General features: G+C 40.7%; 1 protein-coding gene across 2 annotated transcripts in view; it reads left to right on the forward strand.

Annotated features, from left to right (window-relative positions):
* The window catches only part of RALGAPA2 (Ral GTPase activating protein catalytic subunit alpha 2), a 259317-nt gene that overhangs the window by 104362 nt on the left and 136560 nt on the right, over positions 1-18395 (forward strand). For both annotated transcript variants that reach the window (XM_058679223.1, XM_058679224.1), the window contains 6 exons: positions 676-773; positions 6119-6209; positions 7551-7727; positions 16697-16890; positions 17141-17239; positions 17476-17631. In XM_058679223.1, the coding sequence (XP_058535206.1) occupies positions 676-773; positions 6119-6209; positions 7551-7727; positions 16697-16890; positions 17141-17239; positions 17476-17631 (815 nt within the window). The remainder of the gene's footprint in view (positions 1-675; positions 774-6118; positions 6210-7550; positions 7728-16696; positions 16891-17140; positions 17240-17475; positions 17632-18395) is intronic.

An 18395-nucleotide genomic window follows, 5' to 3' on the forward strand; every position in this document is an offset into this window, starting at 1 on the left:
TACTAGCTAGCCTAGATACAGCTGCAGATGGAAATAAGACATTTTAACAGCAGAAGCCTGTGAGGTTTCTTCATCAACTTTCAGCAACACGCAGTGGAAAGCAAAGAGGCCGGTTGATCTGTGGACAGTGAACATTATTTTACAGGAGAGGACCTGTTTGAAGGATGTCTGATATCTTGAATTGTATCTGGTATCAGGAAACATACTCTTTCTGTTTTAATCACATAAGTTAATTAAGAAATAAAAGATTATTTAGAAACTGCTCTTATTCTGTTGACTGTTTGCAGTCTACTGAAAGTGGGTATTTGTGATTTCTCTGTCGGTCTTTATTCTCCAGCAGTGCTGAACTGCCATTCTACTCTCTTCCTGTTGGTTCGTCTGGCCAACCCAGGGTTATAGCTGAGATACCTGCCAAAACCCCCACAGGGAGAGTCTTAGTGCCTTGCCTTGTGCTGAGTGGACCTGCTGGCCCCTGTGGATGGCCTTCCGTCCACCCTCTTCACAGCCTGCTGGGGCCAGAGGTCAGGTCTTACATATATACTGGCTTGACAGACCCTCCGCTCCTGTTTTTATGTGTCTGATTATATATGCTCAATAATTACTTACATATAAAATCATGTTCTAATTTTACTAAAACATTTTCTGTTAATTTCTACCCCTTCCTCAAAACTCAAGGACAAAAAATAGAAAATATACAGAATTTGTGTTCTTCAGAGCTCAAGCCTATTCAAGAAAGCAAAGGACATGTGAAGAAAGAACATGAAGGGATAACAGTAAGATATTTTTCAATCAGTTTATCTTTAAAAATAAGCGGTTATTATACAGTGAATAAATTTATTGACACCAGTGGTACCTTTTTAAAAAATATGTATTTTCTTCATTTGGATAGAATATACAGGCCCTTGACATCTTTCAAAGTGTAATTTGATTTCTATGTAAAAATCCAGTCACATGGCAAAAATAAGGAAAAAAAACTAACACAAAAACAGATCTTACTACCTGGTTTCCATGTGGCAGTGCGTGTTTTTAAGTGATGTTGGTTCCTGTAACACTTGGATTCAGAGTCCACGTTTCTGACATCAGTTTAAATAGCATTCTCTACTGATGTGAGTTGCTGAGCGAGTGAGTATTCTCAGTCAATACAATGATCTGTTATGGTTTCTTTTCAAGGGCAAAATAGTGTTTATTGTTTTTTAGGAGCTTTTTAAACTCTTGTTTTTCAAGATTGATTCATTTATTCTTTCAAAGAGAGTTACAGAGAGATCTTCCATGTGTTGTTTATTCCTCACATTGACAGCAGCCAGGGGTGAGTCATGCTAAATTCAAGAGTCAGGTGCTTCCTCTGGTCTCCCAAGTGGATGCAGGGGCACAGGTACTTGAGCCTCTCTGCTGCCTGCCCAGATGCATTAGCAGTGAGCTGGATCAGAAGTAGAACAGCTAGGACTGTAACCAGCACTCATGTGGGATGCCAGCACTGTAGTTGGCCAGCTTAATCCTTGGCCACAACGCCTGGCTCCTTATTGTCTTTAAAGATAAACATACTGTGTATAAAGAAGAAAATTCAAGCATACCCCGTAACTCATTCATACAGACAACCTGTATTTATTCATTTCTTAAAAACATGTTTATATTTTGTTTGAAATACAGAAGGGGGCATATATGGAGTGATAGTTTCTGTCTGCTGGTTCATCTCTAGATTCACAGAACAGCCAGGGTCGAGTTAGGATGAAGCCAGCAGCCTAGAACTCAATCTAGACCTCCCCCCACATGGCAGAGAGTGCAAGAACTGGGGCCATTGCTTGCTGCCTCTTACAGTCTGATTCGGAGGATGCTGGAATCCAGAGTGGAGCTGAGGCTCCAACCCAGGCTCTCTGAAATGGATATAGGGTCTATGGCCATAACACCCTGAACGTGCCCGATCTCGTCTGAAATGGGTATAGGGAACTCAGGCAGCATGTTAGCTACTGTAACAAATGGCAATCCCTATTATTATTATTTTTAATAGAGTATATAATAGTGGAAAACTCCAACATCATAGAAAGATACGAAAGTACAAAATAAAAAGCAACAGCTTCTCCCTACCCCTTCTTGTCTGGAAGATAACCAGGTATTAAGTTCCTGTTTTTTTTTTAAAAAAGGCTTATACCAGCATACATTCACCTTATAATATATATGTTCTATTTTCAACAACCAAATAAATGACCACAAACCTGCCACCAAGCCCAAGAGCCAGAATATTTTCAGAGTTTTTTCCTTGCTCCTGCCTCTGCTGCCTTGCCTTAGAGAGTGGGATTATTTCAGCTTTGTTTTTTGCCTTGCTTTGCTCTGTACAGTTTTGCTGAATACGTAACTTACAGATTTCTAAGATTTATTCACACTGTGGCATGTAGCAGAAGTTCACTATGATTTCTCTGACATAGAATATTCTGTTGTGAATGTACCATTCTCTTGCTGATGGACACTTAGAACATCTGCAAAGTTTTGTTGTGATGAAAACTGAACCTGAAGTCAATGCCTGTTTTCCAGAGTGGCTATACAACTTTTATTCCTGCCAAGATTGCAGAGTTTCCATTTACTCACATTGTAGTGAGCACTTTGTATTGTTAGATATTTTGAATTTTTCTGAGTCAAAGGGTGAAAGGATTTCTTATCTTGCATTTCTTAGATGAAAGGTTTTAAATATTTCCATATGCTTATTGACCCTTTGTTTGTTCTGTGAAATTCCTACCAATGTTTTGTGTTATTTCATTATGGACTTGCTTGTCTTTCTCTTATTTGATTCTGTGTATAATGTGAATACTAATCCTGTATTGGTATGTTTATAGCAAATATCTTCCATTCCTTGGCTTATATTTTCACTTTTTTTATGGCATTTTTTGATGAACAGAAATCTTTTGATTTGAGTTCTTTGCTTGGGGTTTTATGACATTCTTCAGAAATCTCAGCTACACATGGATAAAAATATTACCTTTTACCTAGTCTATAAATGTTACACTTTTGCTCTACATGTTTAAGTCTTCCATCCATCAGAAATTAGTTCTTGGTTGTGGAGTGTTGTAAGGATCTAATTCCATCTCCCCCCCCCCCCCAAACAAGCTATACCAAATCCCAGGAAAAATCATTCTTTATAGATCTGAAATGCCAGCTGTCTCTCACATATGCTGTTTCCTGGATGTGTAAGGCATTGCTTTTTGTCTTTCCTGGATTGTTTACTTTATCTTTCTGGATAATACTGTTACAACTCAAATATTGTAGTCTGTCACTTCTCTTTCTTCTCTTTCTAATGGAAACTGATTTTCCACTGCCTTTTGTCTTCCATTGTAACTGTTGAGAGGTCATTTGTTCACCCTTCTAGCTGTTGTTTCTTGTTCTTTTCTGTCTTTGACCTTTAGTTTTCTTGCAGTATGTTTAAAGACAATTTTTTTTGTTTATATATTTGACCTTCTGGTGTAAGATATGTGCAATGCATATCTGGATGCTTGTCTTTCTAAAAATTCTTGATAATCATTTCTTCAAAAATTATGTTTTTACCTTTTGTTTTCCTTAGTATTCTGGATAAAGATGTTAACCTTCTCATTCTCTTTTCCATGTTTCTTAAGCTCCCTTTTTATTTTTCATTCTCTTTTTGGTCCCCTGGGTGTGTTCTGGATAAACTGTATCAACAGCATTTCCTCAGTTCAAAATATCTCACTGTGCTGTTCAGCACTTCCATTGATATTTTTAGTTAAGAAAGTTTGGTTTTGTTTCTGAAACAATTTCTTTCCCAGCATGTTTGGATTTTCTAATAATTTCTTGTTGCTTTCTCTTTTTTGTGATTCTCAGTTCTATTCCTTTAAAATGATGAAAAATTACATTTCTAAAATTTCAGATGATTAGTATCTTTGAGGGTTATAAACATTTTTGTTAGCTTTGTGATTCTTACACAAATGTTTATTTCCTTTGATCTTTAGTAGTAGTATTTGATTGTAGTTCCTGGCTGGCTAATCTTAAGATGCAGAAAACTTTAATGTCTGCAGTCACAGCCTATTTATTTTATTAATAGCCTATTTACTTATTTTTTTTTAGCTTAGTAGTCATTATGGCATTTTAAACCTGTCGTCTTATCCTAGTTTTTATTTGCCTTGTCTAGTCTTTATTTTAAAATGAGGATGAGAGCAAGAGAGAGAGAGAGTTCTTTCATTGGCAAGTTCACTGTCCAAGTGGCCACGATGGCCAGGGTTGGGCCAGGCCACGCTGGGAGCTTCATCCATTCCTCCCAATGGGTGATAGAGGCCCAAGCACTTGCATCATTTTCTGCTGCTTTTCCAGGTACATTAGCAGATAGTTGGATCATAAGTGGAGTAGCCAGAGCTCTAACCAGTTCTCTTATGGCATGCTGGCATTGCAGGAAATGACTTATTCACCCACTACTCCACAATGCTGTCCCGTAATCTTTTGTCTTTTAATTGTATGGAGGTAATTTTTAGAAGTTCATGGAAAAATAAAATTAAAATGTTTATTTTGATGTAAATACACTGAAATCCATTTTTCATAGTGCACATTTCTCATGGGCTTTTTGAAGGCTGCATGTACATCACAGTTGTTTGCTCATTTAAGAATCCACATCTTTCAGTTGGCCTGTTATATCTTAAGAGCTTTTTGTTTACTGTGTAGCAGAGGACAATGTGTTTACATCTTCATTTCTGGCTTTTTTCTCTTTTTCACCAGTCTTGTATTTCTGTTGCACATTTTTAGGACATTCTCTTCAGATTTTCAACCCAAAGATAAAAATCAAACATAGGAATATTCTCCAATTTGTTTTTCCTTCTCTGCCATTCTTTCTCCCTCTATTACATCATCCTACATCCCCCTAGATTTATACCCTTTTGTGGTTTAATTTTCTTCTACTCAAGTGTAGAGCTAATCATGAACGCTAGCATGTCACTCTACAGCATTTGTCTTTATTATCGTTTCTTCTCCTTTTCCATCATCAAAAGCTTCATCTTGTTTTCTGAATTGCTGTAACAGTTCCTTAGTGATTTTCTTTTTCACTGTATCTACGGAGAAACTACTTGACTTACATTTTAATTAGATTTTTAGTCACAATAAACTATTCACTAGACCATATAGATGTTCCTTTTGTCACTATTGGATTGAAGGCCTGCTGGCATCTGCCTCTTTTAGAATGCCTCTGCCCTGGCTGCCCTGCATGGCCTGCTATAATCAGCTTCTTTTCCTGCACATAGAACTTGCTGATCAGTACTCCGCGCTTCCAGCCTTGAGTCCCTTCCCGCCTTCCCTCTACCACTTCCTGTCTATTGCCTTCTTGAACAGCTCTCCTGTTACTGTCAGCCAATTAAGGTAACACTTTATTTTGCCTATCTTTCAGAGAGAGTGTATTGCATAATTTGCTTATGTATGTTATTATTTTCGTAATCTGTGTGTGTTTTGTGTTGCCAAGCAAATTGCAGATTTTTAGAGGATGCAGCTTGCCTCCTGATGTTTTAATCCACTGTATCTAATAGAAGGTCTAATGTTAAGCAGAACATAGGGCAGTTTGTGGCAGCGTGTTTAGCTAGGAAGACACTGAGTGGACCAGTAAGAGGCATGATGAGGTAGGTTTGTGCTTTCTTGGCAGCACACAGACTGAGGGTGACTATAGCCTTCTGGAGAAGTGTACCCACTCACTGTAAGAAAGAACTGGAACACTTAAAAAAAAATGGAATTATAAGTAAAATTATTTTAATATCAGATTTTGTGAAAAGAAAAAAGTATCATCTTGGTATATGTTTTCTGTAAACTTTTTGGACTGTCCTTATATATATGTGTTTGATCAGAGGAATGAATATAATTTTAAAGGAAATAATTTCCATATAATTTGGCATCTTTTCTTAATCAGTTTAGTTGGATGTTGCTTGACAAAGCAGAGGATAAACTATAGTTTTAACTCTTGAGTAATATGTGATTCGATTATAATAATTTATGAACATATCCTTCACATGGAAAAAGTCACTCCGTTTTTTTGTTGCTATTATTATTGTTTGCTTCCTTTTCTTTACAAATGTAGACTAGAAATGTAACAGTCTTGTAACAATTATAACTTTCCTGCAGTAAATTCACTATTTCTTTTTGTCTGAAGATCTTAATTCGAAGGAGCAGCAGCCCTGCTGAATTGGATTTGAAAGCTGATTTGCAACAGACTCAAGGACAATGTAAAGAAAGACAAAAGAGTAAGTCCTGGGAAGTGCAGCCTGTGCTCCCCCAACCATGGGATGAGATGGCTTGGTTTCTTCTATTTCCTAGTTGGAGTGATATCTTTACATTGAGGAGACCTGGTTGTAAAACGGGACATTTTTATTCTTGCAATGTCAGGGTTGAGGGAAAGTTAATCTACCCATGCAGGGAAACAGTTCCAGTTAGTTAGCTTTTCCTGAGAGAACTTTCTACCCCAACCCGTTTTCCAGGTTAGAGAGATCCCAGTAGAAAAATTTCCTTCTCCAGAAAGATGCCATAGATGAGGAGCAGAAATCTTCCAAGGTACATTGAAGTGAATGAGAGGAGTATTTTAAAGTGAAAGTACTGGGACTCTGTGACACATTGCCATGTGCTGCGAGTTATGGCCTCTCACGTCGTTTCCTGAAGGGACATGCCAGACTATTTACTCCTCAGAGTAGCAGAGTGAAGAGCTGTAAATCCTGTTCTCGTGTTCCACCTTCACAGTGTTGGCCTAGAATCCATTGGAAGATGAGGTTTGGGACCCAACAGATTGGTGACCTGGCTAGTGTAACATACTTCAGTTCTTTGCAGGTGAATAAAGGACAGCAGATTGGAAACAGTGAGACTGGGGCACTGTTAGGAGCAGACACAAAGAGCAGCCAGATGCACAGACTGTAAGGGTAGGCAAAACAACACTTAGGAAAGAGAAAACTTGAAGGAGCCAACTGTTAAGATTTGTTTTGTGTCAGATGAAATAAGCAGCACTTTGAGTCTTAGTGGCACAGCATAAATTATGACAAATTTGCACTTTCTAGTGTTTGAAAGAAAGAATTTCTATTGTAGAAAATCCACTGTAGTGGGACCACTCCTCCCCAAGTGGCCTTGGAAGATTGGCCATAAGTTTAATTCTGAACATCAGACTGAAGCGGACAGCATCTTTAGGCTGTCCTCACCAGGAGAAAAACCCTTAAATTTGAGATAGAATCAGTTACCCTTGTTTTGTTCCACTCATACTAATTTGTAGGTAACTCCCAAGAGAAAACTTTATGATTTAGTATAATATTTCAGATATCTTGGATAACTAAGCAAAGACACCGTAAATTGAGTCAGACATACGTGTAGCAAAGCTGGTGATGACAGCGAATACCCTGTGCTTGAAAGATGTGTTTTCTTGACCAGCAGCCTGGCACGGTAACCCTTCAGCTCCACTCAGCTCCTGCAGGTTCAGTCCTGCTCCCTCAGTGGTCCCTGCCTCACCACCTGCCGAAGCATGTAGCTACTTGCAGATTGGTACTTATGAGTACTCTGATTTTCAACTATTTGTCACCTCACATTGTGTTCTTCCATTGTACCAGGTGAAAGTGCCAGCAGTGACATAGTTCTGGGCTGTGACAGCGAGGTGGAGCTCTCTGGGAGCCCATGGCAGACCTGTGAGGAAGACCCAGAATTAAACACTCCCACAGATGTTGTGGCTGACCCTGATGCCCGCCATTGGTTACAGCTGAGTCCCACTGATGCTTCCAACTTAACAGGTAACTGAATGATTGACCAGCACCAACAGCTAGAAGACCCTGAGTTTCCTGGTTGCTACCTTTAGCTGAACTGATGGAGCAGCCCCAGTCACCTGCTTGTGATCAGTTGTGACTACCTGGAGAGGGTTCTAAAGACCCATGGTCAGAGCAAGGGAGGAAGTGAGGCTACTCATTGCCAAGCGTCTGCCGTGCATCTGTCATAAAGCCAGAGAAAGTCAAAAAGTTTGGGTGGCTTATTGATTAATATTGTTAAAATTTTATATTATGAAGTATTTGATACATACAACCTAAATTGTGACATATAAGAAAGCTGTAGGCCACAGCCATAAAATAAAGACTAGGGAGCCTCTGTCTCTCGAGGAAAGAACAGCACCAGAACCTGTGAGGTTTCCAGAGGCCCTTTTTGGATCCCTGCCCATTGCCCACGTCCTGGTACCCTAGACCAATTTGTTTTAAAGTATTTCCCCTGATATCCTTACAGTTTTATCCTATTTCTTTATCTCCTCAAATAGCAAATCATCTAGTTTTCTGTCTAAACTTCCAAACAGTGATGTCATACCCTATATTTGTTGCAGCTTTCTCTGTCACTATTATGTTTCTAAGATTCATGTATGTACTACACTGCCAAGTTTTCTGGTCCTGCATCTAGTCTGTGCCACAGAACTTACTGAATGATCTTGAGCTAGGTGCTTTATTTCTCTCTGTGTGTCAGCACCTTTATCTGTAATCCGGAATAATCATCTCCATCTGGGGCCAGTGTTGGTGGCATAGTGGGTAAAGCCATATGGATGCCAGTTCAAGTCCTGGATGCTATGCTTCTAGGTCAGCTCCCTACTAATGTACCTGGGAAAGCAGCAGAAATTGGTCCAAGCATTTGGGCACCTGCCACCCATATAGGAGATCTGGAAGATGGTGCTGGCTTCAGACAGGCCTAGTCATCATCGCTGTGTTGTTTAGGGAATGAACCAGCAGATGAAAGATCTCTTTCTCTTTCAGATACTTAAATCTTTTGTAAAATAAATAAATAAATAAATATTTTTGAAAAATAGCAGACCCTATCCAACAGGGATGTTGGAGGAATAAATAAGTGACCATGTCAGGTGCACAGAGCATTGTATCTGGAAGCACCTCGTATACATATACTCACACTGGAGAACATCTGGGTAACTAAACCTCAGAAAGTCATAGTTCTTTCATCAGTGTGACATGACTGCCAAGAATGGGGGTACCAAGCAGGAGTGTTGGGTTTTTGTTTTGACAAGTGTCAGCAGAGACCCTGAGGAACTCAGTGTGGGCAGTGCTGACCAGAGAGCTAGGGCCTTCTTGGTCAGCCACTGCATGTGCAAACACACATACTGTTTATTGAAACATCCACAGAAAGCTAAAAAGCACACACTAACTGAGAAGTGCTACTGAACTGCTAGGTATGACTTTTAGATTATGGGGAAGACCAAAGTGTTTTTATCTGAGGTGGATTTTTTTTCTTACCAAACTGGTTTTCAGTATGTTACGAAATTTTAACCAAAGTTTATAAAATTTTGGTTTTAGAGTAACATTAAAATTTCATGATTAAAAAATAGCACTAGCTAAAGTCTTCATAAAATAGATAATTTTGACAAATGATAGAAATTTACATGAGATTTAACAACTGACAAAGAACTTCAAGGCAGCCTCTTGGTTGCTGTGTGGCTGTCTTCCCATTCTTCTGCTCTAGAGATGAGGATGCTGAAAGCTGAAGAAACCACGGCAGCAGGCCGGGAGAGCGATGTCAGGCTCAGCACGCTTCCCAGACACTCGGATTGGAACTCAGTGCCCTGTCTGTTCTCTCGCACCATTGTCTTGTTAAAATTGCAACTTAGAGCCCTTTAAGTTACTCGAAAATTATTAATACATTTATGGAATAAATGGCTTCTTTGGGTTATTATATAGATTACCCAAGAAAAACTTCATTATTGTGATACTACAGATGGCATCACCAAGTCTTCTCTAAAGCTGGATTCACTTTAATAAGAATTAATTCTAATTATTTGTAATGAAAGGAAAGAAAATTGGGTGATTACTTCTTGTTAGTCTTTTGGAAGTCAAGATCAATTCGATCCCATTTCAGAGTACACACTGGACAGCTTAATTTAATAAGCTTGCGTGAGGGAGTTTTATGTAATGCACTCTGTGTTGTGATTAACTCTTCCAAATACTTAGCTGTTCTTTGAAATACTAATACAGAGAATCAGTATGCTCAGTTCAATAGTTCAGCCTGTCATTTGTGAAAAGGACAAACCGTAATGTGATAAGGCTTAAGGATTATCACAGCTCTGAAGTTAACTTACTGTTCTTAAGAGAACAGTTTCTTCATAAATGAGCAAATAAAATTCATGTTAGCCTGATCTTCAGGCCACACAGAGACCAATCAAATAGCTGAAGGTATCTTTCCCTCGGATAATCCCACCAACGATCAGAATAATAACCTGATTCTACAGTGTGGAATTCCTCCATCACTGGCGAGCAAACAGTTTAGATTTTGGTGCTTACTCACTAAACAACCCCACGTTTCCTGAAAACAGCTAGATTTGTTATGCCCTATCTTCAAATCTACCTTGGACTTGTATATTAGGGTGTGCCCGCATAGCAGTGCTGGTTCTGGAAGAAGTTCCTACTCCTCAGTCCCCAGGAAGGGGCCCTCTCAGGAAGCAGCAGGGTGGTTAGGAGCTGCAGGAAAGGAAACCGGGTCAGCCGACTTAGAAGAGTGAAGGCAAGGAGAAAGCAGCAGAGTTAGGATGGCAGGTGCTGCTGATCTCCCTGGGCACGGTCTGGCTCAGGTTGCCTGGCGCCTCTGCCCGGTGACTTGGTGTGGTGCAGCCAGAATGAGGAGGTGGCTGGGAGGGGTTTTCTTTGTACTGGACTCATTTGCATATGAAAGACACTCTCCCTGGGGAGTTGTTTACTATCTCTAGGAATTAGCTAACCCTAGAATCATTCTGTGATTTGTGATCCCTGAGGCCGCAATGCCAAGACATGAGAAAATACGGTTAATGCATGTGTAAGTTAGTACTGTAGATGCCCTGGTTTGGGGGAAAATAGATATTTATGACTGCAGTTAAGAATCCGGATTACTGCAGTACTCAGCCTGTATTTCTCAAATAAGCTGATGATTTACAAATACTGTGTCATGTTGTGGGAATTAAAAGGATGCATAGGTAACAGGTACTACTATCTTTTTTGGAAAACAGCTCACCAAAATTTCCTTTTAATACAATTCAAATATTTGAAAACCAGAATATCTAATTATCTGCCCTAATTATTATGCTCTACACAAAACCAGTGTTTTCAATTCCTTTTCCATCAGTTCTTGGTACTGGGTTTCATCTCATTGACTTCTGTCTTCTAAAAACATAGGGGAGCACTAGAAACTTATCGCTGCTGCTTCTCCAGATCAAATCAAAAGACAAAAGAAACTGAAGTATTGGAAGTTATTCAGACTACAGATTCCATATAAATTACTGTTACCAAGGTAGGAAAAAAAGACATCACAACTTATCAAAATTATTGGTGTCCAAGTCTATCTTAGCATACAGTAGTGTTCTCTGTCTTCTTCATAAACTAACCAAAACAATAAAATAAGAATTATGCCCACATTGACTCTTTGTTATAACCCATTCCTGTCCTAACGCTCTCTGAAGGAACCCATCGGTGACATAGGCAGGACAGTGCAGCATCTCAGTGGCTCACCTCCTGATTCCCAGGGAACTTCCTTAGGGTCACCGTCTATGCCCTCTCTTTTAAGCTGGGACTATCGGTGTGTTAACAGGTAGCTCAGCTTGGCTAGTCTTTTGGCTCAGTTAACAATACTTACCCTCTCCTCCTTTGGGGCCTCTGGCAGAACATGTTCACAACTTTGTTAGACTGTCGAGGTAGAACTCCTGGGCAAGTGGAAAGGAAACCCAAAGGAAAAGCCAGCTTTGCAGCCCCCTGTCTTCCAGTTTCCTGTCAGCTCTGTGACCAGTTTTTAGAGATACTGTTTCATGAGAAAGGTTTCCATATGTCTGGGTTAGGATGGAAGGGCCCAGAGTCTTCACTCCTGCTGGAATGTAAGCTCCTGAGAGGAGAGGCTACTTGTCCCTTACATTCAGAGTTGATAATTGGCTCCTGGATTGGTGCAGAGCAAGAGAAAATATTCAGTAAATACTTGAATAGTGCACAAATATACTTTACGCAATAGGCTGTCATTTTGTTTATCAAAAAGAGCTGCTAAAGTTTAACCTGTTTTTTTTTTAATTTAAATGCTTATTTGTCTTTTTTTTTTTTTAAAGATTTATTCAGTTTATTACAAAGTCAGATATACAGAGAGGAGGAGAGACAGAGAGGAAGATCTTCCGTCCGATGATTCACTCCCCAAGTGAGCCGCAACGGGCCGGTACTGCGCCGATCCGAAGCCGGGAACCAGGAACCTCTTCCGGGTCTCCCACACGCGGGTGCAGTGTCCCAATGCATTGGGCCGTCCTCCACTGCTTTCCCAGGCCACAAGCAGGGAGCTGGATGGAAGTGGAGCTGCCGGGATTAGAACCAGCACCCATATGGGATCCCGGCGCGTTCAGGGTGAGGACTTTAGCCGCTAGGCCACGCCGCCGGGCCCGAATGCTTATTTGTCTTTATCTACTTGAAAGGCAAAGTGAAAGGGAAAGAGAGGGGGAGAGCTCTTCCATCCACTGGTTCATTCCCTAAATGTCTACAATAGCTAGAGCTGGACCAAACCAATACGAGGAATCCAGAACTCCACCTGGGTCCCCATGGGCAGCAGGGACCCAAGCACTTGGACTCTAATCTGCCGCCTCCGAGATGCATTAGCAGAAAGCTGGATCTGAAGCAGAGGAGCCAGGCCTCCAACCAGCATCTGACATGGAATGCAAGCTTTCCAAGAGGCAGCTTCGCTGACTGCAACACAGCACCTGTCCCCCAAATTTTAACATTCTAAAATAATCAAATATATTTTGCATACTTCAAAAAATTTCTAAGAAAAGGATACTTCAAAAAGTTTATGGAAAAATAGAATTTAAAGATAAATTTAGGGGCCCAGCACAATAGCCTAGCGGCTAAAGTCCTTGCCTTGCTTGTGCTGGGATCCCTTATGGGCACCAGTTCACATTCCGGCTGTTCCAGTTCCCGTCCAGCTCTCTGTTTGTGGCCTGGGAAAGCAGTGGAGGATGGCCCAAGTCCTTGAGACCCTATACCCATGTGAGAGACCAGCTCTGGTTGTTGTGAACATGGAGGATTGAACCAATGGATAGAAGATCTTTGTCTCTCCTTGTCTCTGTACATCTGACTTTCCAATAAAAATAAATAAAGCTTTTTAAAAAAACACTAAGTTCGGGGGAAGGAATTCAGGCACACATGCTGCTCTGCATGCAAATGTTATAGAACTCCTTTACCACATCTTCTTTTAACTATCACTGTCATGTGAATCGCGTTCTCTGTTGTCTACCCCTAAAACTGTCTTGCAGGAAGTTTGTCAGCCTTCTCTGTCACGAACACCTTTTCACCAGGCTTTGATGTGTTTTTAGGGGACTTGAAGTATTATAAAGAAAAATAGCAGTGATAGCTTCCAGGGCCCTTGGTAACTGACCTGCAGCCTGCCAAGGGGGCAGCAGTGGGGGGCAGGGTGGGCTTGTTCGCTTTCTCAGGCCAAGACAGATTTTGCTGGCCCTAGAACTAATGATCTTTGAGCCTTTGGGTTTATGTCTTTGGCTAAGTTTTCAAATCAAAACAGGAGTGTATCCTCATACACACAGGCTATATCGCTTTAACGTCCTAGCAAGTCCACATAAAATGGCAGCCTTATGAAATTATTATTTGGCCTTTATTGTCTGTTTTGGGGACAATTATCAATACTCATTTTTTGTGTGAAATTCTTTTCATATTTGCAAAGTCCTAAGCTGTAGGTTTCTCAGTAAAAACCCACTATTGGGAGAAAGATAACACAATATTATTTGCTTTTGGGGTCCCCTCTTATAAATGTCCATGATATTTAATGTTTAGTAATAATAAAACAAAAATATAAGAAGTGTGCAAGCAAAAAATAACGTGCATGTTTAGTATTTTTAGGGTGAACCTGAAATTTTCTGAACTCTCTCAAGCCCCCATTTTTAAGATGAGCCCCTTCACTGAGGAACCATGTACATGTGAAATATCAGCATCTATGCTGTGACTTACACCACCAGCAGCATAATTTTGGACAAAAAAAATTCGACTAATTGAATTTTTTCCACATGAATTTTGAAGAAACAAACTTCATATAATCATTTTTAAAACTCCTAATGTTCTTAGCATATTTTGGTAGTGTGATGGGAGTAAACCCTATAATTTGATTGCTGAGATGTGAATTTTTCTGAATGCAAAGCAATCTTGAAATATATTTTTTTTTCCCGTATGAGATCCTTTTATAAATGGGGGTATTAGCAGCAGCTAGCGAGGAGGGACAGCTGAGGAGGTACTTGGCCTGTGTTTACTTGAAGCTGTTACTCAAGCAAAACACCAGCATGAATGGAGTTGCAGAGGCTGATCTCTATCTTGGATGATTCCAATTTAGTGTTGGGAATAGAGGATGAAACATGGCTGTAAATCATCCAATCCTTGTTTCCCCCACAAGGGATTAGGGACACCATGGCATAATTTATGAGAAGAATAAAGGTTATTTCATGCTGTTTATTCACTTGGGGGCTTATGTTGAATTATAAACGTTTGCTAAAGTATACATTCTCAAGTATACCAGATGCTTGGCAGTTCACTTACTTTACAGATTACACATTAGGAGGATGTGTCTTACTTCTGAGCTTCATATAAATCCATTGCAGAACCCAGAAGGCCAGTCATTAGACTTTTGCTCTTTCCATCTCTGGTCTTTTAAGCATAATGTGTAGGAATGCCAGCTTGGATTATATCTGCACCTTTTAATGTGTCTCTTCAACTACAAATATGATGCTTCTGCAGGAAAGCCTTAAAGAAGGAGCCACACTGCCATGGAAGGCCTCTCTGTGACAACATGTGCCATCTGCATTGAATCCTTTGTTTCAGTCTCTTGGACTCTTTCCACTGCTGATGTAATCAGCTGTTGGCCGCCGTCTTTGGATCCGTGCTTGCTCCTTGTTATGCCTGTGATTCTTCAGATCTGGGGCTTGGGGTTCAGTTGTTTAATAGAACCTAACAGCGCTGGCGGCATGTATACTTGAGGGGTAGATTTTTGCTTGGAAGTCACTCCATGCTTCTATGAAGTGAGAATAGAACTTAAGTAATATCGTGTTGTTAGCAGACACTGTAAGGCAATAGAAATGGGAGTTAGTGATGCAGGTGAAATACAGCATTGAACTCTCTCCAAAAACTAAGAAGCAAACCAGAAGTGACCTAAATAAAAAGTCTACATGGTTAGAAATAAAATCAAATAAATCCACCACCACAAAAAACATGTTTGTAGGTAGGAAGGGTTGTAGGCTTTTGACGTAGTGATGCAGTTGCTGCTTGGGCTGCCTACATTCCCAAAGCTCAGTCCCAGCCCTGTGCCTGAGTTCATCTTCCTGCTAATGTGCACCCTTGGGCATAGCAGGTGACTGGTCCAATACCTGCGACCCTAACACCCATCTAGGAGACCCAGGTTGAATTCTTGGATCCCAAATCCAGCCTAGTCCTGCCCCAGCAGGCAGTTGGGTATTAAAAACCAGCAGGTGGGAAAGAGCTTCACATACATATTTACTTCAGAAAGTTAACGGGAAAATGGAGCTGAAAAATGCTTATTCTGATAGAAATGTTATTTCCCTTGAATTTTTGGAGGTGCCCTCATATATAATCAAGGTTGTAAAAAATATATATAGCAGAACTCACTAATGACTATGCCTTTTTTTGTGAACTAAACTTCCTTTCACCCCTGAGCACATATAAGCATCATTGAAGAAATGAGGCTAGAGCTGAGGTAAGAAATCTAGACATACACATATAAAGATGTGAGCCCTTGGCTGGCATTCAGTCTCCGTGGCATGAAGTTTGATTGGGGTGAGAAGGGTGAAGTGTACATAGACAAGAGGGCCCTGGATGCCTTCAATGTGTCCAGGTCTGTGAAGGAAGACGTCTAGGTGAAAGTCATTCCCGGGACATGATTGTTTCAATCAGCTGCTTACGGTGGACACTACATTGAGCAACACAGAGGTTGCTTGTCCTTGGTGGCTCCCTCAAGAACAAGGCCAGTAGAGAGAATGGCACAGCCAACTCCAAGGCTGTGACAGGTGAGCACAGAGGCTGTGTTTGCGCAAGGGCTCCAAGTTGTGGATTAGACGCCAGGGTCTCAGCTCTGGGTCACTGAAGGTCAGAAGAATGTGCTTGGCCGTGGAATCAGAGAGTCTGAATAGTGAGAAACTAAAGTGCTGAAAGTCAGAAGGGTGGAGTGAGACAGCACAGTGAGCAGCTCCAAGGTGTGCTACCACTGATGGATATGAAAAGGTCCTCCAGAAAGCTCATGCAAAATGTGTGTAAAATCTGTTTACCCAAGCCTTTACATCCCATTTTTTCACCAAGTTTTTGAAGTGCCCTTCTTGATAACCTAAAGTGAATTTTCTGACATATTGCAGCATTTAAAAATTTTTAATATGTCTGTATTTCTGGCTGCCTTTCTGTTTTCTCAAACAAGCCAAAAGCATGTGATTTTAGGAGGCTTGAGATGTAATCCACTCAGTCTCCTCCTACCTCCAGCCATCCTAGACAATCAACCCCCAAAGAACAAAACCCTGTAGCTCCTGTTGTACAGTTAGACACACCAGTCTCTAAATTTTGCACTAATCATTCTAGCCTGTAATGCTTTATATTTCACAATCAAATGTATATTTCAAAGAAATGTTTGTGCCTTGAACTTGCAACTACACTCATGGTCCTGGGCCCTCACGCCAGCCTTTGTCCCTGAGGGACTGATCGAACTCGCATGTCTCTCTCCGTAGACAGCAGCGAGTACCTGGTGGATGACTGTAGTATCGTTGCTGGAGGGAATCTCACTGGGTGGCACCCAGACTCTGCAGCTGTGCTATGGCGAAGAGTTTTGGGAGTCCTCGGAGATGTGAATAACATTCAGTCACCCAAGATCCATGCCAAAGTCTTTGGCTATCTCTGTGAACTCTGGTACAAGCTAGCAAAGGTATGTCCTGCTGGGTTCCCATTTGCTCTAACACAGGAACATATTGTGGAGCACAAATGAGCTATTAAGATAGTGCACTTTTGATTATTGAAGAATAAATCATATTTGTAGTTCGCTATTGATAATAAAAACTGGTGAATGTTATAGATTTCCAACCAACCTGTAGAAACTTAAGTAGGAGCTGCTGTTTGACCTTGGGGACAATATAGAAATACTCACCTTCCCTACAATTCTCCCCTTTGCAAATCAGATCCGGGATAATCTAGCAATCAGCCTGGATAACCAGTCTTCTCCATCCCCTCCGGTCTTGATCCCACCACTCAGAATGTTTGCATCATGGCTATTCAAGGCAAGTGGATATGTGTTTATTCTTTTATTGCAATTTCCTCTTCCTTCCTGAAATTGAGTTTAAAAAATGTAATTGGCCAAGACTGCATGTTTTTGAGGACAGACTGGGTCTTCCTAAAGCCACTGCAGTCTACATCTCCATAAACAAGCTCTTCTGGAAAACCGAGAAGTAAATGAAATGTTGAAATGCTTGGCATCTGGACTGGATTTAATCGGGAAACATCATCTCCTTGGCAGGCGACGACACTGCCAAATGAATATAAGGAAGGCAAACTGCAAGCCTACAGACTCATCTGTGCCATGATGACCAGACGCCAGGATATGCTGCCAAACTCGGATTTCCTGGTGCATTTTTACCTTGTGATGCACCTGGGATTAACCAGCGAGGATCAGGTATGCTGCGGCCCCTTTATCATGACTGTCCATTAGTTGCAAATCGCGCTTCATAGAAAATACATCAAATATGTTGTTTTTACTTGTGGTTTCAACTTTTACGGGAGCCATGACCACAGTGCCCTTTAAAAAATGTGAAAGCAGGCTTTATCACATCCCTGCATTGTGGCAACTCAAGTGGAATTCAGTTCTTTGTATTTAGTGATCTAATCTCTTGTTCATGTTGTCATCCTCAAAACTGTGTTGATCATCTTTTTCCCCTTTGGGTTCTGAATTGATTGAAGAAAATTATTCTGGTGACTTAAAGATTCTTAGAATCTTTTTGTAGCACATAGGATATTTTTATACGAAAGACTCATAAATTATGGGATGGGTCCTAACATTTCTTGATGAGGGAGTTATTTTAATGTCTCCAAAAGGAACTTCCATTTTGGCTCAACTGAAAGGGAAGCCCAATGAGCAGTAATGACAGCCCTCGCAGCTCTGGAGTTAGGGGATGGATGGGACCTGCCCTAGACTTCATCGAATAATCAGAAAAAAGAGAATTTTCATAATGGACCTTTGCCACTAGGAGAAACGGACTCCGGCAGGACCCATGGCTCGGGACTTAATGTGGGAATATCCAGCAGGGGAGTGATGTGGTTGCTTTGGACTTCTCAGGCTTCATTATGGACTGCTTGTGGAAGAGAGAGTTGGAAATGTGGTCCGTGATAGGACAGAGCAGGACATTTGGCTTGCGAATTAATTAAGGAATGGCTAAACCA

The sequence above is a fragment of the Ochotona princeps genome, chromosome 22 (genome assembly GCF_030435755.1).
Source record: "Ochotona princeps isolate mOchPri1 chromosome 22, mOchPri1.hap1, whole genome shotgun sequence".
Taxonomy (NCBI): domain Eukaryota; kingdom Metazoa; phylum Chordata; class Mammalia; order Lagomorpha; family Ochotonidae; genus Ochotona; species Ochotona princeps.